This window comes from Rosa chinensis, chromosome 5 (genome assembly GCF_002994745.2).
Source record: "Rosa chinensis cultivar Old Blush chromosome 5, RchiOBHm-V2, whole genome shotgun sequence".
Lineage (NCBI taxonomy): Eukaryota > Viridiplantae > Streptophyta > Magnoliopsida > Rosales > Rosaceae > Rosa > Rosa chinensis.
Genome location: NC_037092.1, coordinates 44,659,166 through 44,686,163, shown reverse-complemented (window position 1 = coordinate 44,686,163; position 26,998 = coordinate 44,659,166). Strand labels below are relative to the sequence as shown.

The following is a 26,998-nucleotide window of genomic DNA, read 5'->3' as shown; positions in this document are numbered from 1 at the left end:
CCTTATTGGTTAGTGTTTCAGCAAGGATTTAATATTCTCTTGTCTATTTACTTTTCGTCGATGGACAACTCTTCATGCTTGTCTAGCAAGAAGCAACTTACATAAAGCTTGAGAGAATTTTATATGTATATATCGCGATCTCTTTACATGGACAGAATCACAGAAGTCTAGCCAGTTGGAAGTTTACCTTGGAACCTCCATCGCACACTTTGATTCAGTGTTCCGACTCCGATTTTGGCAGCATCACTATAAGATCCCGCTCTGTCCATGAACACAGGCCTAAAACTAATAGCATGTCACTAAAAACAAGAAGACGACTCATTATAAGCTGTTGTAAAAGGGCTATGTTTTCATTATAACATCAAAAATCTCTTTTATAAAGATGTTAAACTCTTACTTGAATAGTAATAGGGTGGAATTAAAATAACGGAAAGTAATAAATGGAAAGATAACTTAAAAAATATCTAATTTATCTGATTAATAATAAAAATACCGCTGGATATATGGAATTACAAATAAATGTATGAGAAAGAAATTAGTATTCATTTGATGCCATGAATAACCTTGACTTTGGCTGTTATTAAAGTCACTTAATTGATCCCCTTGTAATCGTACATCAGTTCATTGCTTGATCTTGGTGATCAGTCTGTTGTTTACCGTAGTTGGCAGACTATGTAGTTGAGGATTTTTATTTTGTAATTATATTTTACTCGGAAAAAGTTCTACATATGGAGAATTTCCTTACAATAGTAGTCCAACATCTTATTGTCGTAGACTAGCTCAATGTCAGACTAACTAAGCTTGTCTACTGATGAATTGAGTTAGTCTATCTATATATAAAGCTGGTTTATTTAATGTATTGATATGTTAATGTAATATAAGAGAACTCATACATTTCAAATGAAATAAAACACTTCGACCTTATCGTTTCTTGATGCGAAACCTTCATCAACATTGCACCTGCTTCTTAAGAGCTCCAACTTATATAACGAACAAAGCTAGTTTTCAGAATTTCCCTAGTCATTTGCTCACCAATTGTCTCTTTCTCAGACCAAAGAAAAAAAGAAAAGGTCTCCTTCATTTGAGGGTATTTGCCATAATACTCCTTTTTTTTTTAATAAAAAAAACAAGGAGTAAATAGTCCATTTTTAAGGGCTCTGGGTCAAATTTGTTGTGATTTCTTTACATAGAAAGAAGTCTAGCCAATTGCAGAATTTTACCTTGGAGCCTCCATCGCACACTTTGATTCAGTGTTCAACTCCGATTCCGCCTGCAAATCTATAAATATAAGATCCCACTTTGTCCATAATTTGATATCGGTGTTCCTAGTTGGCAGATTTTGTAGCCGAGGCTTTATTTCGTAATTGTATTTTATTCATGATAAATTATACGTTACATCAACTCATCGATACATTAAATATGGACAATTTCTCTATAGTAGTAGACCGGTTTTTCTATAGTTGCAGACTAACTTGAGATCATATAAGCTTGTCTACCAATGAATAGAGCCAATCCACCTCTGTATCAAGTTGTTCTTAATGTGAAAAAATTATTAATATTACGCGTTTCTTTCAATCTGAAAATAATAAAATAAAACACTTAACTTTTGTTGTTTCTTAATGTGAAAAAAACTAATATTAATATTAGGTGTATCTTGCAATCCGAAAAATAATAAAATAAAACACTTAATTTTTGTCATTTCTTAATATGAAACCATCATTTCCAAGGCACCAACTCTTTGAGAGCTCCGAAACAAAGTTAGTTTTGTCACCGACAAAAAGAAAAAAAAATATAATTTTTGCAAAGTTTCCTAGTCATTTGCAGACCAATTGTCCCTTTCCCATACCAAAGAAAAAAAAAGAAAAAACGTCTCTTTCATTGGGAAGGTATTTGCCATAATACTCCATTTGTTTTTGAAAAAAAAAAAAAACAAGGAGTAAATAGTCCATTTTCAAGGACTCAGGTCAAATTTGTAGAAACGCACAAGACTTTTGTCCTGATTGCTAAATAGGTCCTTTTAGCTGGAAGATTCCACATTCTACGCGTCATATTCCCGCAGACGCACGACGGCACCGTTCGGCTTCATCTCAACATTTCCGGAAAATACGAATTTCAGTAGAAATCAAAAGAGTAAAGTTGATTAAGCTTCTTCACCCCCAGATTCTTCACTAAACCCACTTGATTAATTTTCCTTTATAAAACCCACACTTCCCTTTCACTCTCTTTGGCTTTTAAACCCAAACCCAATCCCAATTCCCCCAAATCACAGACACAAACCCTAAAATGGCAGACCCTTCTCGGCCCGTCACCGGCTACCCAGCCCCGCCCTACGCCCAGCCCTACCCCGCCAACAACGGCCAGCCCAACGGCTCCTACCCCAACTACCCAGTCTACCAGCGTGGCCCCTACAACGCGTACACCGCACGCTCCGCCTTCGTCCGCCGCTTCGTCATCGCCATGGTCTTCCTCTTCGTCATCATCGGCTCCCTCCTCCTCATGATCTGGCTCATCCTCCGCCCCAAGATCCCCGACTTCCGAGTCGACTCGGTCACCGTCACCAACCTCAACGTCTCCTCCTCCCGCCAGTCCCTCACCGGCACCTGGTCCGTCGGCTACGACGTCTTCAACCCCAACAAGAAGATGACCATCGAGTACGACGAGATCGCCTCCTCCGTCTTCTACCGCTCCGGCTTCATTTCCGAGACCCGAATCCCGCCGTTCCGGCAGGGGAAGAGAGTCCGCAGCGCCGTGAACGCGACCTTCTCGGCGGCGAACTCGTTCGTCGACGACTGGGTGGCGAGAGGGATCAATGATGACAGGGCGGCGCGTGGGGCGGTGAGTTTCAATATCAAGCTGCTGGCTAGGGTTCAGTTCCGGAAGGGCGGGTGGAGGCTGAGGCGGCGGCTGCTAAGGGTGCTGTGCCGTGACGTGCCGGTTACGATTTCGAATAATGGGACCGGGACGATGACCGGCGGAGGTAGAGATTGCGGCGTTGCTGTCTGAGTGAGTGATGCGATCTGTTGACTGGTTTGATCTCTCACTTGAGTTCTTACATTTCTCCAATTCTCACGGTTTCGAAATGGGGCTATTGATATTGATATGTATGGTTATAGGAGCATGAGTTTTTACTAATGAGATTAGTAGCTTCAGATTGATGGGGTTAGGTTCAATTGCTGTATAGAGTTTAACTTCAATTCTTTTGTTTGTTCTGTTCAGTAATTTGATATTTCTGACCTTATTATTCTGATTGTTATTAGTTTAGGATCAAGGAATGTGATATTTTAGTGGTTAGTGACCCGACTTATGTATCCAATAGCAGTATGGACTTTCGGTTGTTTCCGGTTTGATTCATGTTTGAAAGAGTTATTTTGTTATAATCTATGTAGTTTTTAACTCTTTATAACCCAATAAGAATGATGCCAATTATTGAGAAAGAAGAATAGGGCAGTTGTGGACTGTTTTTGAGTAAGCATTCTCTAGTTGTCCTCCAAATATAACTTGCCGTGGGAAACTCGGGACTTCGGGTGATGGGTGCAGAGTTAATCCTCGTAACCAAGAGAGTAGCTAGTCCTGCCTAGGTATCCTAGAAATCCTCATCAAGCTAACTCTCATTTATTTGCTTAATGAGCCATTTGGTCTTGCCTAACCTTCTTGTGTGTTGACGATTAGTGTTCCCTGTTAACTGCTGATTGCGAGCAGTATCTGAATTCAAGTATAGCTTCTATGTCATGTCGAGTTTGACAACTCACTGGGGGGTGCTAATGGTGGAACTCATATTACTTCTTATCAGCCCTTTTGTGTTATTTGATTCTTAAAGTCCAGATGTTGAAACTGGAAAGGTCAGTCTGTTATGGAGTCTGGATAGTAGAAATTAGGTACATAGCTGTTCAACCACCAAGTGGAAATAACTGTATGGACTTCTATGTTTGACTCGTTTCGGCTTGGTTATTAGTCTGTCCAACCATAGTAGTTTTCCTTAGGATGAGATTGACTTAGAAAAAAACAAAGCTAGCCGTGTATATTTATGTATACAAGAAGAAAGATGAGTACTCTACTAAACTAATATCGATCTCCTCTATGCTGCTGTGGCAAAAATCATAGATTATTTTTCTTGGGTTGTTTCCTTGCCGTTTTGCCATTTGTTAAGATTTTCACTTAAAAGTGACCTGTTTACAACTACCTGTTTACCCCCATAGACTTGAAACAAAGAGATAGAACTTTTGAGCTAGCCAGTCCAGAAAATTGAGTGGCAGACGCCCCGGCTAATCTTGGACCGGAGCATGAAATCAATTATTGATGATCTACCATTCCGCAAATTCTCTTACATAAGCTGTTCATTGCCCTCTTATTAGAGACGGGAATAAGCGGGGTTTACTAAGGGACCCTTTGATGCTCATGAACCAGTTAAATGCTAATCTTATTCATTCAAAATGGACATTTGGTAAATGGACTTGAGTATATGAAAAGGTTCTCATAATGGTCTGCGAGAAGATACCAAACTTTGAGAAGAGGGTATCTTTCATTCTCAAGCTCTTTAACCACAAAATATTCTGGGTCAACTCATCTGCAAGCTCCAACGGATTTAAGCTGTCTCCTGGGTGCAATGGGTCAATGAACGCTTCGAGCAGTTCTCTGGCAATGTGGTTGCCCTCAACAGCATCCACAAGAACAATCTGTGTTGCCCAATTGCGAAGAATCACAGTTCAACAGATAAATAAAACTTAAGAGAGAACGCTCCTTTAAGCTTGAGTACATAATTGATCAATTTTGTAGTCCGGGTATCAGTTTGAGGACCATTTCTGATATCAACTTTGTTTTTATTATTGAAAAGTGAGATAAAAGACGAGTGTACTCCTGAAAATTGGTTGAAAAGACCATACCTGAGTTCATCCCATTCTTGATAAATGAGAAGTCGGGGACCAGCGGGAAATGAGAAGACCCCAACTTTGCTATCCTATTCGTTCTGCCCGAAATTGTGGAAATGGATCGGGTTTGTGAGAAGCAATCTTTCTTTAGTTGGTTGTTACCTTGTTTTTCCAGTTTTTACCTCTATGCTCTCATGTTCACTATAAGATTTCGATTCATTGCAGAAAAGGAGAAAAATCAGAAGCAGACTATGGAACTAGACTTTGGAGTCTTGGATACTCATAAGCCAACGTTGACTGCTGCAAGTAGAACTGCTCTTTCAAAGCAATTACAGTGTCAAGTATGCTTCTTTGTGTTTCCAATGTTAAGTTTCCATGACTTTGGTTGAAATTAGATACGGTTATCTGCTTCTGAATCTTTGCAAAATATTCTATGGCATTAAAAGGCGTAGGACAGCCGTACGGCAATAAAACCTAAAACACCATTGATATTTTGATACCTCAAAACACATCTTATGAGTGCAAAGTATTACTCCTTCAGTTGGAACCCATTTTCAAGCATCTCAAGAAATGGCAAATTGTGTTGAAAACTTGGAGATATCATAGTTCACAGAGAAATGAACCAAATAAGTCTTATTTCTCATACTTTGAGACATTATATTTGCATATCAAGACAGCAATCAAAGTTAGGTGTATTCATTTAAGAGTCTACAAGATTTTTTGTATTTTGAAAGTCTATGGGTATTCAATTGAGATTTTAAACAATCCTTTAAAATCTTGATGTATTCAATTAAGATTTAAAATTATCTATTCAAATCTGTAGATATTCAAAAGTATACTGATTTTTAAATATTTCATTAAATGTTGGATTTTAAAGGATTTTATAGTGCTTTTTGTACATATCAAAACTCAAAAACAATCCAACCACTTCCCCAAAGATTTTGATGGATTCTTTCTCACTCAAAAAATGAAGAACCTCTTCACCAAAAAAGAAAAAAAAAAAAGCAGCTCTTAATAGGTGACACTCATCCATTTTGTCTTAGACATATCTTCCCACTATCCTTCTTTGCCTCTGCCTCTGCTCTCATCTAATAATTTTTTATCTTTATCACTATAGCTCTAGAAGCCTTAATCCTTATAGCTAATTAAGCTCACTTTCAATGGTATTATTAAGATGATACATACACACATGTTTTTTTTTTTTTTAATCAAACCCGAAGCCGGGTGCCGATATATATATATATATACATATATTCATCTAAAACCAGAATAGACCGTTACATACACATATGTTTCTTTTGTAGATTAGATATGAAATAAATTATGTCATTAGTTTATTACTTTATTTTTTGTATAACATTTTGGTTGATTAGTTTTCTTTTATTATTCATATAATACACAACATAAAGAATGGTAGATTGCCCCATATATATATATATATATATATATATATATATATATATATATATATATATATACAGATCCGATCCAGAGCGGAGCTCCGCTTTGAAATTAACGTGTGAAGTTCGAGTTTTTGGTCACTTTTCGGTCACATATCCACATCTCGACCGTTCAGTTTTTAGGTACTAGTGTATAGATCATCTCTGCAAATTTTCAGCCAAATTGATGATCGTTAAGGCATTGATAACTGCCTTAAAGCTATTACGGTTCAGGTTGACAGATTCAGTCCGTCCATTGGTTTAAGCGAGTTAGATATCTTAACGATCATCAATTTGGCTGAAAATTTGCAGAGATGATCTATACACTAGTACCTAAAAACTGAACGGTCGAGATGTGGATATGCGACCGAAAAGTGACCTAAAACTCGAACTTCACACGTTAATTCCAAAGCGGAGCTCCGCTCTGGATCGGATCTGTATATATATATACACTTACTTTTTTGTCACTGATATAGTATTATAGTTGGATCCATACATCTATTGCTTTTAAAGAAGAAGAAACAAAAAAAAAATTAGCCTATCAAAAACATCATAAGAACTTGTAAAATCTACACAAATACTAGTAAATCAATCTATTATAATCAATCAAAGTCCATATAGAATTTAAACAATCCGTGGATTAAGTAAATCCATGGATTATAAAAACTCAAACAAAATCTTTTAGAGGAATGCTAGCAACCTTCCCCTCCAGCCTTTCCCTCTCAACATTTCCCATTCATTGCTTGCCACGTGTATTCCACTATCCCTAAAAATCAGATAATTAATAGGCAAAAAAGACACATTTTCAATTTCCCTCTCTACCCCTATTTACTTCACCTGCATTAATTTTCACATTTATCAATTTCTTCTTTTTCTTATCTTCATTTGCATTAATTTTCACATTTATCAATTTCTTCTTCTTCTTCTTCTTTTTTTTCCATAATTTTTTTTTTCTATTTTTGTTTGGTAGGATATGCAAGCTTTTCAGCGTTTTCATCGAAAATAAACAATTGAAATAGAGCAGGGCCTGATAAGCTTGATAATAAAGCTGTAATAGCATAGCATACTTAGGATATATACTAGTACAGAGAACGTGAAAATACTAAAAGAGCAACCTGCAACATCCTCTAACAAAAGGCTTTGAAATGAAAAATGGTGCAAATACTAATCAATGACAGAGGAATCAAGGACAAAGTAGAATTTATGTCATGGCTATAACAACTGGTTAATAACCATGAACCATAGTACTATTAATTAACACATGATCAAAACTTGTTCAGCACTATTTGATCGATATAGGTAGCTTTCCCAAACAAAAACTAGTCAATTTTGCTCCCTTATGCTGCAAATCCAACTTTCTTCTTTTGTGGTGCAAATTGAGCATTTAGTCCAGCGTATTCCCTAAAAAAAAGATTGAAGCCAGTCATCATCTCCCAAATTAAAGATCTCAATCATACTTTGCCATTTGTTCTCAAAGTCCTCCTCTGTCCACGAATGGTAGATACAATCATTAAATACCGGCATAAAATTTTCATTTTCTTTCAAAAAACTACCAAGTTTTTCTGGGAGCTTCTTCAATATATGCCATAAACAGAACCTGTGTCTAGCATTTGGAAAAACTTTTGCAATTGCAGTTTTCATGGCTTGATCTTGATAAGTTAAAATGGCAGTAGGAGCTCTTCCACCCATTGCTCTAACCCATGTCTCCATTAACCAAATGAACTTCGATGTAGTTTCATCTGCAAGGAGTGCACAACCAAGTAATGTAGACTGGAAATGATTATTCACTCCAATAAAAGGAGCAAAAGGCATCTTATATTTGTTTGTGATCTATGTCGTATCAAAAGAAACCACATCTCCAAAAATCTTGTAGTCCTCCCGGCCTTTTGCATCAACCCAAAACACATTTCTCAAGCGTTGTTCTTCATCTAGATCCATTGCGTAGAAGAAATTAAGATTCTCTTCTTGCATCCTAGTAAAATGCTCCAACATTGCCTTAGCAACGCCAGATTCCAATTCTAACCGACGTTTCTTATCCAAAAAATTTCTCATATCTTTTTGTAAAAAACCAATGTTCTGATATCCTCCACACTGTTTGGCTAAAGCAGCAAAAATCTTACTTGGTTTCACTCCAACTGAATGCAAAGTACTAATATTGTTCAAGTCACCAGAAGCAATGTTTCTATAACATGGAAAGTAGTGGACATCCTCCGGAGAAAGTTCATGATTATGCTCTTTCACAAAATTTTGAACAACCCATTTCCCATCTTGCCTTCTTTTGACATGCAACATTGCCTTGCAGTCTATTTTCATGCAGGGACGGGGGTTACGAGCGTCAGTTTTTCGCTTTGACCCAAATCTTGTACAAGCATACTTTGCCTCGACCCATTCTTTAGTTACCTTTGACCGACGACAAGCTATTTTTGAAGCAGCAAACCCTGTCATCTTGGCATACTCTAAATAAAATGACTGTGCAATGCCATCAGAATTAAATTCCATTCCAACATATGGCTCTGAATTTTTTTTCATATTAATGGAGCTTTCACCACCATTACTATGACCAAATTCTTCTCCTACACCATCTTCATTATAATTATCGTCATTCATACCATCTTCATAATAATTATCATCATCCATGTCATCTTCATTATAATTATCATCTTCCTTAGCAGCCAAATTTATGTCTATTTCCAGCCCCATGAACACCTAAAAAAAATAAAGAGAATGGAGCACATGAAGTAAAAAAAGAGCATCACCTTAGTTGAGGTTCAAAATTCATAATTCTCTAATCCTATCAATAATCATAAGCATAATTTGAACTGATTGCACAAAGCCACAATTGTAGAGACGTAATGTTGTACAATTGCACAAATGATTGATTACATAATTTCAAAAGCATAATTCTCTAATCCTAATATGAATGGTAGACTTTTACAATTGAACAAATCAGAAGCATAATTTCATATTGAATTTTCTAGCCTACTCCTCAACGATGAACTATTGTTCATAATCTAATGTAATCATAGGTTTTATTAGACAGAAGAAAAAAAAAAAAAAAGGAAACCTGAATATTTAGATCAGTTGCCTTTGTTGTCTTTGAAAACCACCGCTGCTTTCGAACCCAGTGAAGAGAAAAGATGGAGACTGGAGGATGGCATCAATGGAAGTTTAAGAGCTTCTGTTCCACGACGATTCAGAGAAAAAAAAGAAAAAGAAAGAGAAGTTGATAAACGTGAGAAGACTGATGAGTTTTAATACTGTTGAAAGTGAGTAAATAGGGGTAGAGAGGGAAATTGAAAATGTGTCTATTTTGCCTATTAATTATCTAATTTTTAGGGATAGTGGAATACACGTGGCAAGTAATGAATGGGAAAGGTTGAAAGGGAAAGGTTGGAGGGGAAGGTTGCTAGCATTCCTCTATTTTAAAATCTGAATTGAATACACCCCCCTAAATTTAGTTGTATTCATACATTAAAACAAACTAAAAATGTTTTTATGCTATCAATTTATTGAGAAGTTTCATGGCCCTTACATCCACATATTGACAAATATAAATTCACTTAATTTGCATCTGCACTCAAATTGATCTCTGTAGATTCTGTCATTCTTGATGCACTTGTGGTACTTAAATTGTCCTCAACATCATCGACTGGTATTTGCTGTGGATATAAGAAAGGCTTTGGAGGTATTTGGAGGCTCTCAATTTCTCCTTCAAGCATTTCTACTACTATGCTCATTGAAGGGCGTTCAATAGGTTTCATTTGTATGCACCACAATGCCACTATGATCATCTTCTTTATGATTTTCATTTCATCTTCAGTGGCATCTCCTATTTCGATCTCCTTCCCTTGATTCAATTGATCAGCAACCCATGTAGGAAAGTAGATTTGGCTAAATTCGCTTGAATGACCTATGGCTGCATTCAAGTTCTTCCTTCTACCTGCCATTTCCAACATTAACATTCCAAAACTATATACATCTGCTTTGTATGATACACCTCCAATGTTTTTGTAGAATAACTCTGGAGCCATGTATCCTATGGTTCCTCTTGCTGCAGTCAAAGACACAATGCTGTTATCCAATGGGTATAGCCTTGCTAATCCAAAATCAGAAACCTTGGCAGTAAAATTCTCGTCAAGAAGAATGTTGTGAGGCTTGAGGTCAAAATGCAAAATTCGCATGTCACATCCTTGATGGAGATATTGGATTCCACGAGCCACTCCAACTGCAATCTCAAATATTTTCTCACAGCTTAAGGAGATAGCACCTTGCTGAGAGAAAATGTACTTGTCAAGAGAGCCATTTGACATGAAATCATAAACAAGTGCACGGTTTGAACGGTCAACACAGAAGCCAATAAGTCGCACCACGTTAAGATGGTGAATCCTTCCGATTGTTGCAACCTCATTGATAAAATCTTGCCCATTAGTTTTGGACTTACTCAACATCTTGATGGCCACAAAGCGACCACTGCGGAGCTTTGCCTTGTACACGGTGCCAAAGCCTCCTTCACCCAATTTGTCCTTGAATCCGCTAGCCATCTTTTTGATTTCCGAGTAAGAGTACCTTACTGGCATGAGATTATTGTTACTCTGCAGAAAGTCTTCAATATTGTCATACATTGACAAGTGCCTCCTTCGCCATTTGTATATTAGTATTGCAATTACAAATGGAAAGCCAATTGAAAGTTTTGCTGCTGCGAATATTCCTGTGTGGTTCAGAAAATGTAATCCATGAGAAGGATATTTAGTGATTGCTGCAAGAATATTGACATCTTCCTTGGTAAATATTATTTCTTTCCAAATCCATTGTCATAGAATCATCAATTTTTATTAAGTGGTTCACGAAAATTAAATACTTAATTTTTCATGTGTCTACTTTTTGGTGATCCACAAGAATCTCTTACCGCTATAAAAGACCACAAATAACGTAAGCAGCTTGTAAGGCCCAAGCATCACGTAGTCGAAAGCAGCACGTACAGGATATGGCACTGGAATAGAGGTGAAAAAATTCATCATGCAATGACTAAGGTAGTTAGATAGAGATAAATGGAAATAAAGTTTGACAAGCCACTCTACTCACCCAGTTTATGGATTATGGATCTGATGATCTCCACGATCTGATGATCTCCACGAACTGACCCAATTTACAAAAGAAAGCAATGACATTAATTAGCTTACTTAATTTGTCAAAAATTATAGTTTAATATAAGCATAACCATCTTCATTTAATACAGTATTTGTTTTATTTTATTATGTCAGTTTAAGAGGAAAAATCTAAACAGCCGTTCATTATGTCAGTATTTGTTTTGTTTGCATTTATAATTCTTCCTTAATTTGCAATCTTTTATTTATTTGTTTCTTTTGCAAAGAAAGAACTTTATAACCTAAAATATGGGCCAACCAACAAATAAAAGGAAAGAAAGAGATCCAAAGGACATCTACCGAAAACGATACACAATCCGATGTTGCACTTCTGGGTATTAACCCATGTACACTAGCCGGTAAACCCCGCTTAAAACCATAAACCGCGGCGGAAAGTATAAGAGAAAATCGCTGTCTTCAGCGATAACCAAAGAATGAGATGGATCTGAGAGAAAGACTAGATCTGGCATCCCTACGTTTTGAAGAAGAAAACAAGAAAACAGGAAAGAAATAAAAAAAGAGGCATAAAACCTAAGATTTGGGACAAGCCCAAGCAAAAACCACACATATGGAGGGTGGAGAAAGCACCGCCGAACCTGCGGAGGAGAAAAAACCAGGGACGAAGGAAAGAGAGAAAACCAAGTTGTATTAAAAAATTTAGCTAGTTTCTTTCTTGATTAATTGTTGACAAAAAAAAAAAATTTAATCTTTGCTTCACTTCTACATGTAATAGCAAATAATTTCATTTATAAAAGGCAAATTAATTAACTTCATTGTGCGCAGGACAACAGTAATTAATTTTCTGACAAACATTTATTTAAACTGTAAACTTTGATCCAACAGTATAATAAAATTGTCCGTGAATGGACTTTCTTGCAAAATTTCAGGATTGGCAATTGTTTACCTTTGTAGCACTCAAATCTGGTAATGTTGTCGTGGGTCAACACACAGAAGTTATCTGGTCCGCAGTTTTCTCTACACCCATAACGAACCCATGAGAGTTGAAAGCCATATGCTAGTTGTTTATATATGCCTTGACACGACTTGCTGTACTTGTCAGTGGGAGTGGGAGGGGGGGACACACGAGCCATGAGTGTTATTTTGCAGGACAACCCCCATTCAGCCGGACTCAAATCTTCTGGGGAGCCATCATCATTCAAGCGCCCAAGCATGAAATAAGAATACACTGTGGACAGGGAAGAATCAGAGGAAGAGTGGATGCCGGTATTCTTGATGCATGGAGCTGTTTCAACAAAGAGATCGGAATGATTCATTTGATTTGTGCAGCTCAGGAAAATTAGAGACACTGTTAATGGAACCCCACCAACGTATTGATAAGGTTCTGGTTCTGGATACACACTATATGGGTAGGATAAGAAGTAAGGATCATCAGAACTAGTATCTCTTTTGATAGAAGGATCATCAGAACTAGTAAAGTTGAAGAAGCTTAAAGAGTAAACTGGGTTGGAGAAGTGGTTGCCCTTGGTCTTGTGAACACCAGCATCCAAGAGTCGGATCGTGTAGTTATTGTAATTGATTGCCTGTACGTAATATTTTCCTGAAAACAAGTATAATATGGCCTGATGAGATTGACTGGTACCGTCTGCCTCACAAGATAACTCATAGCTCTTGTTGCCGCACTGTCCAGGATCTCCTTGTAAACGAAATGGAGAGCTTATCTTAATGTTGCCACAAGAAGGAGTACATTCGGAAGTAGCCCAGGAAGTTTGCAAACGACTTGAAAGCTGAAGAAAAAGAAGAGAAACTGTGTGAACAGAAAATAGGAGACTGGCTGTTCTAAACATGATCATAAAGGAGGGGCAGGAGAACAAGAACGAGAATGTTATTAAGAGCCTATTGGTATTTGAAAAGAAGAAAAGAATCTAGCTAGTACGTGATGACTGGTATGCAATTTTCGTTGGGGATGTGCTAGTAAAGTCAATGCTGAGCCACTTGATATATTTAATACATGCATCATTTCTGCGAAGGTGAGTAGGGCCCATATCTTCCAAAAAAGTCCTTATTGTGCTATGAGTTTCAGACAAAGAAGCAGGAAGCTAGCTAGTAATCAGTTTCATCTTTGGAAATGCTTCCGACTATGAGTTTCTTGTTCTGGTTGCTTCTGATATTTGTAGATGTAGATGTTGTGCATGGTGGAGGAGTAGGTCTTGAAGATTGCACTGAAACAAGATGCAGCAGCGATGGCCCAGCTATCCAGTTCCCATTTCGACTGAAAGGTAGGCAACCGGCCCATTGTGGTTACTGGGGCTTTGATCTTTCATGTACCAAAGACAACCAGACACTGCTTGAGATGCCATCATCATTTAAGCTCTTTGTTACAGAGATTGACTACACATCACAGCAAATTGGAGCAGCTCTTACACTTGATTGCTTGGACAGAGACATTTTCTACCACGGTTCCTCTTCTGCCTTCAGATATGCAGGCAACACAAGCTTATTCAGTTGCCCACCATCAACTGTAAGAGATCAATATATTACAGACAATTTTCGTTGTCTGGCAAGATTGAGCCCTTGCCATGGTAATCCAGGCAACCATATTTATGCTTATGCTTTAGGGCGAGGTTGTTCTATTGATAAAACACCCCTAGTGTCTTGTACCAAGGTGCATGACTACAAAGATGCTCTTGCATGCACAGATGATTTCTCAGGCATGGCTCTCCACTGGTCCATACCATCTTGTCAACATTGTGAAGAGAAGGGCAAGCTATGTCGGCTGAAGAATGGATTCATAAATCAGACAGATCCTCAAACTCAATGCTGGCATCAGTTGGATGTACCCAAAGCCAAAGGTATTAATTATGTTTCACACATCAATGATAGATAGATAATTCTGTTTAATTTCTTTAACATCTCAAGTCCTTATTCACCCTAAACAAATTTTACAGGTCACAAACGTGGAGCTCCAACTATAGAGATATTAGGTGAGAATCCAGAAGGTCTTTTTCCTCTTTTTCTCTCTCAATAGGCGTATTGTGTTTTCAGCTCAAATGTTTTTGTTCTGACACAGAAGGTGATATTTTGCATGTTCTTGTACAGTTTCTATTATTCTTATAGTGACGGGAACAAAAATCTACTATGTCTATAGCTCTGTGAAAAGAGAAGAAGAAAATCAGCTGAGAATTAAAAGATTCTTGGATGACTACAGAGCTCTTAAGCCAAGCAGATATTCTTATGCAGATATTAAGAGGATAACAGAGCAGTTCAAGGAGAAGCTGGGTCAAGGGGCCTATGGAACTGTGTTTAAAGGTAGGCTTTCCTCTGAATTACTTGTTGCTGTGAAAATCCTCAACAATTCAAATGAGAAAGGGGAAGATTTTATTAATGAAGTGGGCACAATGGGTCAAATCCACCACGTCAATGTGGTACGCTTGGTTGGTTACTGTGCTGATGGATTTATACGAGCTCTTGTTTATGAATTCTTACCAAACGGTCCACTCCAGAATTTCTTATCACCAGCAGATAATGAGAGTTCGTTCCTTGGTTGGGATAAGTTGCAAGATATTGCTTTAGGTATAGCGAAAGGAATTGAATATCTTCACCATGGTTGTGAACAACAAATCCTCCACTTTGACATCAAACCCCATAATGTGTTGCTAGACCATGATTTCACTCCAAAAGTTTCCGATTTTGGTTTAGCCAAGTTGTGCTCTAAGGATCAAAGCGCGGTATCCATGACTGCAGCGAGGGGAACCATGGGCTACATTGCACCAGAAGTCTTCTCTAGGAACTTCGGTAACGTGTCATATAAGGTAGATGTCTATAGTTTTGGAACATTGCTTCTTGAAATGGTTGGGGGCAGAAAGAATTTCAAAGTCATGGAAGACTCCACCAGCCAAGTCTACTTCCCAGAATGGATCTATAACCTCTTAGAACAAGGGAACGACCTTCGCATCTATATTGGGGACGAAGGAAATGTTGAAATTGCTAAGAAACTTGCAGTTGTGGGTCTATGGTGCATCCAATGGTATCCAATAGACCGTCCTTCCATGAAAACAGTAGTTCAAATGTTGGAAAGGGAAGGTGACAATCTGACCATGCCCCCTAATCCTTTTGCCTCTACTTCATCTTCGAGTTGAATGAGAATTCATGTGCCAGCAAGAGCAACCAGTCAAGCTCAGGTGTTAACATAATAAGATTAATTGTTATAGTGATGTATTATTAGCAGATCTACTAAGAAACTGCTTTCAATTGTTGAATAATTTCATGCATGGATTTCTAGTATTATATATTTTGTTAGTTGCGGTCGAATATATAGTACGAGAAATTCTCTTAGTTGTACCAGAATATATCTATTAGTTTGGTCTATTTGAGAGTATTGAAGTGCTTTTACTTGGTGTCACTTTTGTTAGTACTTTGTTTTAGCTAAATGAAGTTTGACCAGAACATCTTTGCGGTGCTTCTCTGGGAAGTGCTTCTAATTGATTTGGTAATTCCAAAAAGCACTCTAATTTGTTCTTGCCAAATGGTCTACAAGTGTTTAGTCTTTATCGTTTCATCTTTTGGCATTCCAAAGTCACTCTCAAACAGTTATACATATCTTGACATATATAGGACATAAGTGAATGCGATTAAAATGAACGTGGCAAGGGGTTCAGATGACTTTATGCCCAATAATGGATTGCCTAAATAAGATCTGTCAAACACGGCTGCCATAGTGCAAGGGGCTCTTCTATTTCGACGTCAATATTAACCTCAAGATAAATCAAACTATTGGCATCAATAGAAGTCTCGACATCTCCATCATGATCACTCCAGCAATAGTCGAATAGAAAAGCAAGCCCTTCTTCTTTCCTTTTTATTCATAATTGACATATTATAGAAGAATTTACCAGATGAAGTGGCGTGGCTATAGGAGTTTCAATAAATAAATATTGCACTCGTTAGACTGAACACTCAAATTCATGTACAAGTAAAAGGATAAAGAGTAGAAGAAGAAAAACAAAGAAGAACCTACACTTTAATTTGTACATAATGGGCATCACAGGGAAAATTTGTGGAAATTACAAGCATCTTTTTGTAAATGGCCGACGTTGGTTATGCAAGGTTAATTGGCAACAACATATCTCTTTTTGAAGAGATCTTCAATACATACTTGGAGACATGCATAATTAATCATATATAGAGAGTAAATATTAAGGCTAAACCCCCATTAGAGAAAATAATATTTCGAATTAGTGGAGGATCAGAGTCTGAATTAAGAGGTTGAGATGACTTGAGAAGATTTCTCCAATTAGCGGACGGAACTTCCATGTTTTTCTATGATTATTTGGTAGGAAGTGTGTGAAGTCTTTACCCCTTGACAGCAGGTCTATGATAGACAGGGCCGAGGTCTTCTTCTTTTTACTCTCATTTTTTCTATGATATTATTAGGTAGGAGGCGTGTGAAGAACGTGTGGCGGCGGCAAGGCCGAGTGGAGGCCACTGCCCCGAGTGGTTTTTTCTTTTTTTGAATTGGGCTTCACTTTTTATTGAAGGTCATGATTAAGTTCAACCTCTAGTCTCCAATAAACCTTGAGATATTCAGCTTTACTAACCTTTTCATTGAAATGATAAAACTTTATTTCAGAGGATAAGATGGAGCTTCGCTTCCTCACTTTCTATTACCATCCTGACTGAAATAATGGAAACAGAGAAATTCAGTGATTTATAAAGTTTGATTTCATGCAAAGAGAGGGAGACATATATATGAACTTAAAGACCAGCTGCAAGTACCGGGCTATATGAGAAACCCCATAAAACCACACACTAATTTGAGCGTATTGATCAATTGCATGTTCTTTTACAAATGTTGATCAATTGCTTTTGCAAGTTAATTACCTTTCTAATTTTGAGGATTTTATTCATAATCAATTTTTTCTTCCCAGCAGCACAACTTATTATGATAATAGCATCAATTAGACCCTAACAGGGTTCAAGTGCTCTTTTAATGTGTTATTTTGTTCATTTTTGTGCTGAATGATTGAATTATTAGTAAGTTTTGCATGGTATTCAAAGATAAGTAATGGCAGTTTTGATTTATTGTTGCTTGTCCTGTGCTTGTTTTCGGAATAGTTGAGTGAAAATAGTTTGTGTTTTAAAGAAATGTACTAATTGAAAGTTTATCTTTATATTTGATAGAAAATGGAGCGATTGAAGTTTGTTTCATTCATCAAAGTTTTATTTTATGGATGTTCATTCTTTTTTCGCCCCCATGTCCAAAAGTTTTTGCATCCGCCACTGAGTAGCGCTACCATAAAAGTTTCTTTATGTACATCTAAAAAGACATGCAGAGTAAGGAAGTAAGAAAGAACTACACTTTGTACATAATGGTCATCAGTTGGAAAATCCCGAACAACACACCCACATTGTCAAAATTACAAGATCAAAATTTTAGGAGCATGATCTTTTCTGAGGTTGGAAACCTTAGCCATAAATCTTATTAGTTGTCAGTGAATCAAACTTATCACAACATTCCGCTACAATGAGAGCTGCTTAATTACTTCAAAACCATTAGGTGTCTTATGTCTTTCGTTGAGTAAATCCAGTCTATCATAATTTTAAGAGGCACACGGTCCCCTCGACAACTAGTCAAAGGAATGAACAATACTGAATACAGTTTCGAACACGACTACTACTTAATTATTGATTATTGATGTGACTTGTCTACATTTTAAGTTCCAAAAATTATTTCGGCATCTATCAAAAATGGAAGACTTTGACCTTTCCATAACCACATGAAGGTAGTATCTAAGTGCGAGACTCAATAAAGGAATGATTTGGTCTTTTCTTTCATGCCCAAAATGTGGGGCTTTGATCAGAACCCAAAATTGGCAGTTTTCATATAATTTTTCTATTTTTTATTTTCTTCAATGGGCATTGATAATGCACTTTGTAGTTGTTAATCTCAAGGATTAAAATATCTGTATCTACATATCTATTGGAATTTTGAAAAATAGAGATATCGGAAATATCAGGAATATATCGAGGATATAAGAGAAAATATATCATTTTTGAAAGAGTTAATTTATTTGAATTACATATAAATATATATGAATGTCAACTTCTTCTATATCCAAAAAGAGACTTAGGTGGTTGAAAAGCCACTCGTTTGTCTACGAAAATGTAATAATCAGACCAAGACGTATGACCCATATAGTACGAATTGTAGTGATGAACATGATATTTATAGATCTCTTTAGAGCTACCGGCTATTCCCCTTATAAAGGGATAATAACTCAAGAGTGTGTTATCTTCATCTGAAAATTTAATATAATTGAGGTCAATCTCATATAATTAAGAAAGATGAAGTGAATGAGTTACTTTTTGAAATTGCTTCATCATGAATTCTCCTTGTCCAGATTTGTCTTCAGGGAATTTCTGCTCACTTGAATTCCACTTCTCACTCAAATTTTCCTCAAAGGGGATACTCCTTATCCAAATTTGCTTTGAGAAGATTTCTCTTCACCAATATTCGCTTTGAGGAGATCTCTTCTCACACAGATTTGCATTTAGAATTTTAGAGAATTAATTCTCACACAGAATCGCGCATTGAGGGTATTTCTCCTCACCTGGATTCACCTTGAGGGGATTTCTCCTCACCCAGATTTCCTTTGAGGAGATCTCTCTTCACACAGATTTGCATTTAGAGAAATTTCGGGGGAAACGGTAGAAGATAAGACATTAACCCCCTAAGATATATCAGCCCGTCCAAAAAGAAATATATATCGGAGAAAATATTGCAGATATTTCAATCCTTGGTTTATATATATATATATATATATATATTTATATATATTTTTTCAAAGAATTGAACCGCTAAGTTAGTCTAGTCTTAACTTAATTTCTAACAACCCCCACCCGGCCATCCCTTTCACAACCTAAGCAAACTCCGGGGTATTGCCTTTTTGATTTGGTTGTAGTGGTTTTTTGTTTTTTTGTTTTGTTTTTTCCTCAAGTTCTACCCACCCATATCATATATCAGTGAAATGAATCATGAGGTTCATGTTGTGTTAAAGTATTAAACATGTCATAATAGACAAACTCAAGCCCAAATACAACTTATTTATCACCATGACTTGCCTAACTTGTTTAATAAATAGTTCGTGTCAAGTTTAATTTAATAAATTATTCTCACCATATAAAAGGGTTACCTTTTCAAGAAGAGCTTCTACATTTGAGAACTTCATGAGAACTTTCTAATTAGTAGTTGTGAGCATACCGTAGTTACGGTGGGAGTTAGAAGGGTTAATTAAACCTTCTCAACTTTTTATAATGTCATTTGATTGGTTGAGTGCCTTCAACTTTTCTCAAAATGTAATATCATAATTCAACATCTTGATCCTTCTGATAGAATAGGAAAGTGCCTTCTACTTTTCTCAAAATATAATATCATAATTCAACATCTTGACCCTTCTGATAGAATAGGAATGTGCCTTCTACTTTTCTCAAAATGTTATATCATAATTCAACATAACCCTTCTGATAGAATAGGAAAGTGCCTTCTACTTTTCTCAAAATGTAATATCATAATTCAACATCTTGACCCTTCTGATATAGGGGTGTAAATGAGCCGAGCCGGAGCGAATACCACGGTGATCATGTTCGGCTCATTTGTTTTTTATCTAGCTCAAGCCAGGCTAAAGCTTGAATTTTTTTTTCCATGCTCAAGCTCGGCTCGGCTTGAATATTTTTCTTAAGCCAGAGCTAGGCTCGCTCGGCTCGATTTATTGGACAAGATCGAGCTTTAATAGGCTCAACTGGAAGAAAGAAAATTTAAAATAATAATCTAAAATTTAATGTCTAACCATCACACAAATCCCATTTGACTTTATTGTAATATATTTTACTTAAAATCTTAGATTCTCTTCCAATTGAAAAGGAATGTAATAAAAAGAATTAAAGATTTGAGATCAGAAAAATTATATTTTTATTTATACTATAAATTTTCATGAGTCGAGTTTTAACAAACGTTAAGCTAACAAACTCGAGCTACTCATGAGCTAGACGAGCCGAATATATCCTTGTTCAAGCTCGGCTCGTTTTTTTGTCGAGCCTAATATTGAGCTCATACTCTGCTCATTTATCTTACGAATACGAACCAAGCAATTGGTTGTGAGTATAGCGTAGTTACGGTGGAGTTAGAATGGTTAATTAAACCTTCTCAACTTTTTATAATGTCATTTGATTGGTTGAGTGCTTTCTACTTTTCTCAAAATGTAATATCATAATTCCACATCGTTACCCTTCTAATAGAATAGGAAAGTGCCTTCTACTTTTCTCAAAATATAATATCATAATTCAACATCTTGACCCATCGTTACCCTTCTAATAGAATAGGAAAGTGCCTTCTACTTTTCTCAAAATATAATATCATAATTCAACATCTTGACCGTTCTGATAGAATAGGAAAGTGCCTTATACTTTTCTCAAAATGTAATATCATAATTCAACATCTTGACCTTCTGATAGAATAGGAAAGTGCCTTCTACTTTTTTCAAAATGTAATATCATAATTCAACGTCTTGACCCTTCTGATAGAATAGGAAATAAAAACATAAATACAAAGAATACCAAAGCCCATTAAATCCCTTTATTTTCTAAACCCTAATCTCCAGTCAAAAATCTTATATTTTACTTTTATGTTCCTTCTATTCAACCATTTTCTTTTATTTCGTCTTGACACTAGTAGAGGTTGATAAGCTAACCATTGATTCAATCTTCAATGTTATGTTGTAAGATGCATGCACTTCTCTGAATCAAAATCTAGAATTTTATGTGTTATTAGATATAGTAATAGCTATTTAAATTTTGACCCTCTTAGAAAAAAAATCTGGCTACGCCACTGGTTGTGAGACCTACTTTTCAATTGCATTTTGGCAAATTAACTATTAGATGTTTAGATATGCTAATAAACAATAATCTGTTAAATTTGAACCATTCATGTTAATAAATGATAAACCACGATTGGGTGAATGCATTAACGATTTTCAATTTGGATGAAAATTTGCATAAATCTAACGGTTGATTTGCCAAAGTGTGAACGAAAAATGTGTCTCACAAGGGTTGATTAGAAAGTGTTCATGAAGTCCCCATTTTAATGGTCCTTATTGAAAGCACACCCCACCTTTTGATCCATTGAAGACATTTTAAGGCGACTTAACTGAAAATTATGCATGAAATCTTGAAATAACATATAGTGCAAAACTTCTCAAGCTGGGCCATCGAAGACGTTGAAGTCCTAAATATGAGACAAATGTAACCTCAGATATAGAGATACATAGAAACTTGAATTTTTTAAAACTTGTAAGATCTTACCTACAAATAAGGCATATAAATGTAAAATAAAAATGTCTAATCAAACTGTAGGAAAAAATATTGACTAACACCATAATCGATTCTATATTAAAGATACGCAAAAACTTCTTACCAAGTCTATAATAAAGGTAGCTACCAACTGAATAAGTCAGATTAGTAAGACATAAAAATGAACTAAGAAATGAGAAGTCACACCAAAGATATAGATATGAGATAAGAAGAAAGAAACAAAGCAATGAGAACCATGTGTTGGAAGAAAGATGTGTGCGTGTGTTTGGTGGGGTGGTAATTAAGACAATGATTTTCTATTTGGGAGGTCATATGTTAGAGTCCCATGGGAAATGGTGGAGATAAAAAAAAAAAAAAAAAAAAAAGTTGTTGCAAGAAAGATAATGGACGAAGCAAAGGAAGAAAGAGATGATTCAATAGGAAAAGAAGGAAACGTTGGGACTGTTGGGTGCTTAACCCACATATAAGAACTTTATAAAAATTAATGCACTAATCTAATATGACAGGTGAGTTACTGGACCACAATTAACAAAAAAGATTTGTGTGGATTGCATCCAACATAAAGGATGAATTTTGGACTTAAAATGAATTTATTCATAAATTTAAGAGCTAATTTCCTTTTACATCCCTAACATTTCCTTGTTAAATCAGTTGTGGCCCTGCACTTTTAATTTGGCCACATGTACCCCCTGTGCTCTCAAATTTAATCAATCATGTCCTATAGTTCATTTTTTTTGTCAAGTATTTTGTAAATTGAAAATGTGGCTCTAATGGGCTCTCTTATATGATGACGATTCATTAATGTGGCATGCAAAATTATATCGTATGTGACTACAATTTCAAAATACGTCACATAATAGTTGGCAAAAAAGCCAAGGGTTAGACAAGATTGATCAAAATTAGTAAGTACAAGGGCACGCGTGATGAAATTAAAAGTGCAGGGGCGCAAATAATTTAAGGTGTAAATATCAGGAAGGTAAAATAAAATTTTCCAAAATTTAAAGTTAATTTTAATGGATTGTGTCTGCAGATTTTATATAACAAATCTACAGCAATGATCACACGATCACCAAGTGATTAAGGATTTTGTAGTCACTCACCCTTAGATTTAATTTCTAGAGTTGAGATTAAAAACACTTTAAATTTATTCTTTTAATCTCAACCCTTGATATTAAATTTTATGGTGAGTGACCACAAAATCCTTGGTCACCGGTAACCATGTGAATATTACTCACCAAACCTAATCCTTTTAATAATGAGTTATACAGGTTCATTCGTGTCGGCGATTTGACATGCAAATGACTCGCTCTTTAGTCGTGTCACTACACCATAAACTTCTATTGATAGCATTTGAAAAACGCTATAGTAGGATAGCATAGCGTTTTAGTAAACGCTATGTCTGCCCCAACTATAATAGACTCGAGATCTTTCATAGCGTTTGAAGAAACGCTATAAAAAGTCTAGCATCCATAGCGTGTGTAAATGCTATTGTATACGATTCAACAGCGATTCAGAACGCTATTATTGAACAATATATAGCGTTTATTAAATGCTCTTAATAGACATACTGCATCTTTTAAAAAACTCCACTACATATATTTTATAGCATTTCAATGGTGCTATGTCCTATATGTTGTAGCAACTGAAAATTGCTACTATCCATTGCCACAATATATACTTTCTAAACGCAATAATAAGAAATCAAAAGTATATGGACTTTCATTAAATAATCTCAAAATACAATGTAATTAACATTCATAAAATTAGACAAGTACTACATTGTCTCAGCCATCAAGTTCTTTTGCCCGTGTACACTGATGATACAAATCGAAAGTCTTAATAACAAAACTAATCTATTCGTCGAAAGCAGCTTCCAAAACTCACAGTGTATCTCAGAATTGAACTGAACTTCCAAAAGTGTAAAGGTAATCTGAAATTTCACACAAACATATATAATAAACTAAAACATACTAAGTAGATACATGAAACTTTAGACATATTATATACTTGATGAAACTTAAATGTGCGATACTCTTACCTATGAGTGATGGTTAAATATGAAGAAGTCTTGGCCTATTAGCTTATTCGAAAAACAACCTCTATCAGCATCTAATGTTACTACATTAATCATTTCTCAACAAGACAAATTACTAAATATATATTCCTCTGCCATCAGACCATACCTTTAGGGAATTAGAATTCTATAGCAACAAAGCAAACCAAAGCCCCAATTGCAACACATTAAACAATTCACATATAAAAAAGAGTGAGAGCACTAAATGCATTATAACAAGAACTCAAGAACAAAACCAAACATAAACTGGAAACGCCAAAAAAAAAAAAAATCAGGAAAAACAAATTAAAACCAAACTCAAAATCATGATAAGAAGGAAAAACAAACAAACATTTCCTTAACAGATTGTGAGGCAAAAGAAAAAAACAACCAAATTTATTATATTACTGAACAGAATTCTTTGAGCGAAGAGAAAGAGTACACAAATTTAGAGCTTTTTGAAGTATTTATTCATTCCATCTTGCAATAATGTACAACATAACAATCAATAATGATAAAGCTTATGTCAGTCATCAAGAGTGTATCAAAGCTAGAATTTTATCATTCACTAGTTGTGTTAGCATACCGGCCATAAATTTCAATTTAAGAATGCAAATTATAATACTAAGATGTATTTGACCTATTGTGACCATTTAAGATATTGAACCATATGGATATATTTCTTCAAACTAAAGAGCATGAACCAGATGTTGATATTAAAACTCTAATACTGAGCAACCCACAAATTAACTATACCCAAAAGTTATGCAAACTGTGCACAATGAGATTTAACAGAACCTAAGAAGAAATGAAAATAGGTAAAGAAAAATAAAGAAAGAACAACAACAAAAAACAAAGAGAATGTATACCTGATTATTTTCTTTTCGGAGTTGAACCAAACAGAACAAACTAACTTCCACTCTAAATCTGCAATTGACCAAATAAACAGAAAAAAAAAACAGAACAATTAAACTCATTAAGATTTGTATACAACGTTCAATGATAACAAGGCACTAATGTGAATCTTGGTCTTCTTCTTCTTCTTCTTCTTCTTTTTTTTTTTTTTTTTTTTTTTTTTTTGAAGATCTTGATCTTCTTATGTAAATAAAAATAATAAGGCAAAGTCCAGATATCGATGGTTTCAGGGATGATACTAATGCCAGACTTCTCTGTATAACATCTCCACCCTATTCCTACAATCAATAACTATGAAATTCAATAGTAAAGAAAAACAAACAAGAGATCTAATAAGATAAACAAGAGATATAATAATGGCGTTTCAATATCTATTAAGATAAAAAACAATAACCAGTCTAAGTTGTTTGAACTGCAAAATTTTGCAATACCTTACTTGGAAGCAGTGAGATGCTCTGCTTGTTCCCAAAAAGATGTTCTGGATCAACGCCAATATATACTCTCTTTCACCAACCTATTGAGTATTGATGTTGTCATCAAAGTACCTCAACCCCGTATGCAATCCGGCAAACATGATATAAATATGAAAACATAGATACATATACAGTGAATCCAATGCCTTATCAAAAAAAATCATATTCCCGTTTTGGGGCTGTATTTGAGATTGAAAGTTTACATAAAAGAATTCTGATTCAATCTGAAAACAATTCATAAAAAATAAAAAGTAAAAATACAAAAATCCCCAATTTAGATTTCTCTAAACCCTAAGTCAAATTTCCAAGAAATAGGAGAATCATAAAGACTAAAGAAGAGGATAAGAGATCCTTACCGATAGAGAATAGAGCTCCACTACCATAGAGAACAATAGAGTTAAAGATTCCAGGAGGAGATGGAGTCTGCGTTTTCATTCTGGCCGGCCAACACTTCTATCTATTTATCTTGTTAATTTGGGGCACGACTTCTAATCTTCTATCACGTTTTCCCTTTTCGAAGGTGAAAATTTTAAAACCCCGCGTCTTTTTTAATGACCCGCCACCTACCCACATATAATAATGGCGTTTCAATACCTATCATAGTGACTGTAACTTCTACAGATTTCCAAAATTAACCATTTATATTAGGGCTGTCAATTCCGACACGACCCGATAACACGACTCGAAACCCGCAAGAAATAAAGCGGGTTGAACCCGCACGATTAAAAAGCAGGTCAGCCATGGGTCAACCCGCCATGACCCATTTAATAAATGGGTCGGCCACGGGTCAACCCGCTAACACGAAGTGAACCCGTATAACCCGATTATGCTATACTTCATCCTAAAATTTTAGACTTTGAGAGTATTTGATCATAGGATTAGACAATTTGAAATATTTTACTTTATAATTATTGGATTTAATTATTTATGAATTATATATAATTATTTATATTCTTCGTCTTGTAGAGTTTTTAGTGAATTTAATCAATTTATGCATTTTTTTAGTTAAATTGGTCGCATTGTTAACCCTTAAATGAGTCATTTTGTCAAACACGACACAACCTATTTATTAAATGGGTTAAGCGGGTTGGAAACGGGTAACCCGTTTAATAAATAGGTTGGGTTTGGGTTTAAATTTTTGACACGATTATTAAATGGGTTGGGTTTGGGTTTGTATCTTGCCACACGACAAATACTTTGACCCGACACGAACCCAACCCGACACGACCCATTGACAGCCCTAATTTATATCATTTTGAGAAAATACGCTATAACAAAGTGCTATCAATACTAGGCTTAGTTTGGGATTGATTCTTGAGGTGTTTTTGGGAGTGCTTCTGCTTTGGGGCCAAGAACATAATGTTTGGTAAAATATCTAAGAACATAGGAAGCTACAAATTGTAGCTTTTGAAGACCTGCTTTGGGAAAACAAGGAGCATGAACAGTAGAGTTTAATGAAAATTTGGAGAACTGCCAATTCTGTCCTCCTCCTTTTCTAGAAATTACATCGAAACAGCAAACCCATCGCGGCATACGTCTCATTCCACATCTCCTCCTTCCTCTTTGCCGTCACTGCCATTCCACATCTCCTCCTTCCTCTTCTTCGGTGTTTGGTTCTCCCTAGTTTTCTCTCAGATCGCCTTCTTCTTCTGCTCATCGTTGGTGACCTCATTCAATTGGTGGATTGTCGCCGCCTTCCTCCGCGCCGATTCCACCTTCCTGCTACGCTATTCCTTTTGTCCTCCATGTTCTCAACTGTGTTCCTCTGATTAGCCGCTCGCTGAGA

General features: G+C 35.9%; 5 protein-coding genes across 7 annotated transcripts; 2 read left to right on the top strand and 3 right to left on the bottom strand.

Annotated features, from left to right (window-relative positions):
* The first annotated feature begins 2,283 nt into the window (after positions 1 to 2,283).
* LOC112167100 (NDR1/HIN1-like protein 10) lies at positions 2,284 to 3,003 on the top strand. Its single transcript, XM_024304063.2, has one exon. It carries the CDS (start codon positions 2,284 to 2,286, stop codon positions 3,001 to 3,003), a length of 720 nt encoding a protein of 239 aa, XP_024159831.1.
* A 4,480-nt stretch (positions 3,004 to 7,483) lies between these two features.
* Positions 7,484 to 9,483, bottom strand: LOC112203922 (protein FAR-RED IMPAIRED RESPONSE 1-like). The gene is made up of 2 exons (XM_040506750.1): positions 9,369 to 9,483; positions 7,484 to 9,010 (listed from the first exon to the last, which is right to left on the bottom strand). Exon 2 carries the CDS (start codon positions 9,002 to 9,004, stop codon positions 8,135 to 8,137), a length of 870 nt encoding a protein of 289 aa, XP_040362684.1. The 5' UTR covers positions 9,005 to 9,010; positions 9,369 to 9,483; the 3' UTR covers positions 7,484 to 8,134.
* A 309-nt stretch (positions 9,484 to 9,792) lies between these two features.
* LOC112165896 (LEAF RUST 10 DISEASE-RESISTANCE LOCUS RECEPTOR-LIKE PROTEIN KINASE-like 2.4) lies at positions 9,793 to 13,263 on the bottom strand. Its single transcript, XM_040505875.1, has 6 exons — positions 12,353 to 13,263; positions 11,826 to 11,920; positions 11,749 to 11,779; positions 11,387 to 11,440; positions 11,211 to 11,294; positions 9,793 to 11,012 (listed from the first exon to the last, which is right to left on the bottom strand). Exons 1-6 carry the CDS (start codon positions 13,257 to 13,259, stop codon positions 9,865 to 9,867), a joined length of 2,319 nt encoding a protein of 772 aa, XP_040361809.1. The 5' UTR covers positions 13,260 to 13,263; the 3' UTR covers positions 9,793 to 9,864.
* A 154-nt stretch (positions 13,264 to 13,417) lies between these two features.
* Positions 13,418 to 15,590, top strand: LOC112203921 (rust resistance kinase Lr10). The gene is made up of 4 exons (XM_024344819.2): positions 13,418 to 13,436; positions 13,584 to 14,258; positions 14,355 to 14,405; positions 14,506 to 15,590. Exons 1-4 carry the CDS (start codon positions 13,418 to 13,420, stop codon positions 15,543 to 15,545), a joined length of 1,785 nt encoding a protein of 594 aa, XP_024200587.2. The 3' UTR covers positions 15,546 to 15,590.
* A 7,877-nt stretch (positions 15,591 to 23,467) lies between these two features.
* LOC112165899 lies at positions 23,468 to 25,737 on the bottom strand. 3 transcript variants are annotated; one of them, XM_024302602.2, is made up of 4 exons: positions 25,569 to 25,728; positions 25,171 to 25,253; positions 24,694 to 24,751; positions 23,468 to 23,701 (listed from the first exon to the last, which is right to left on the bottom strand). In XM_024302602.2, the coding sequence occupies exons 1-4, from the start codon at positions 25,593 to 25,595 to the stop codon at positions 23,546 to 23,548; spliced, it is 324 nt and encodes a 107-aa protein (XP_024158370.1). In that variant the 5' UTR covers positions 25,596 to 25,728; the 3' UTR covers positions 23,468 to 23,545. The 3 variants fall into 3 exon arrangements, 1 of the variants encoding a protein (XP_024158370.1); XR_005800131.1 differs by having other exon boundaries at positions 23,468 to 24,751; positions 25,176 to 25,253; positions 25,569 to 25,737; XR_002923059.2 differs by having other exon boundaries at positions 23,468 to 24,751; positions 25,176 to 25,734.
* Positions 25,738 to 26,998: the final 1,261 nt, after the last annotated feature.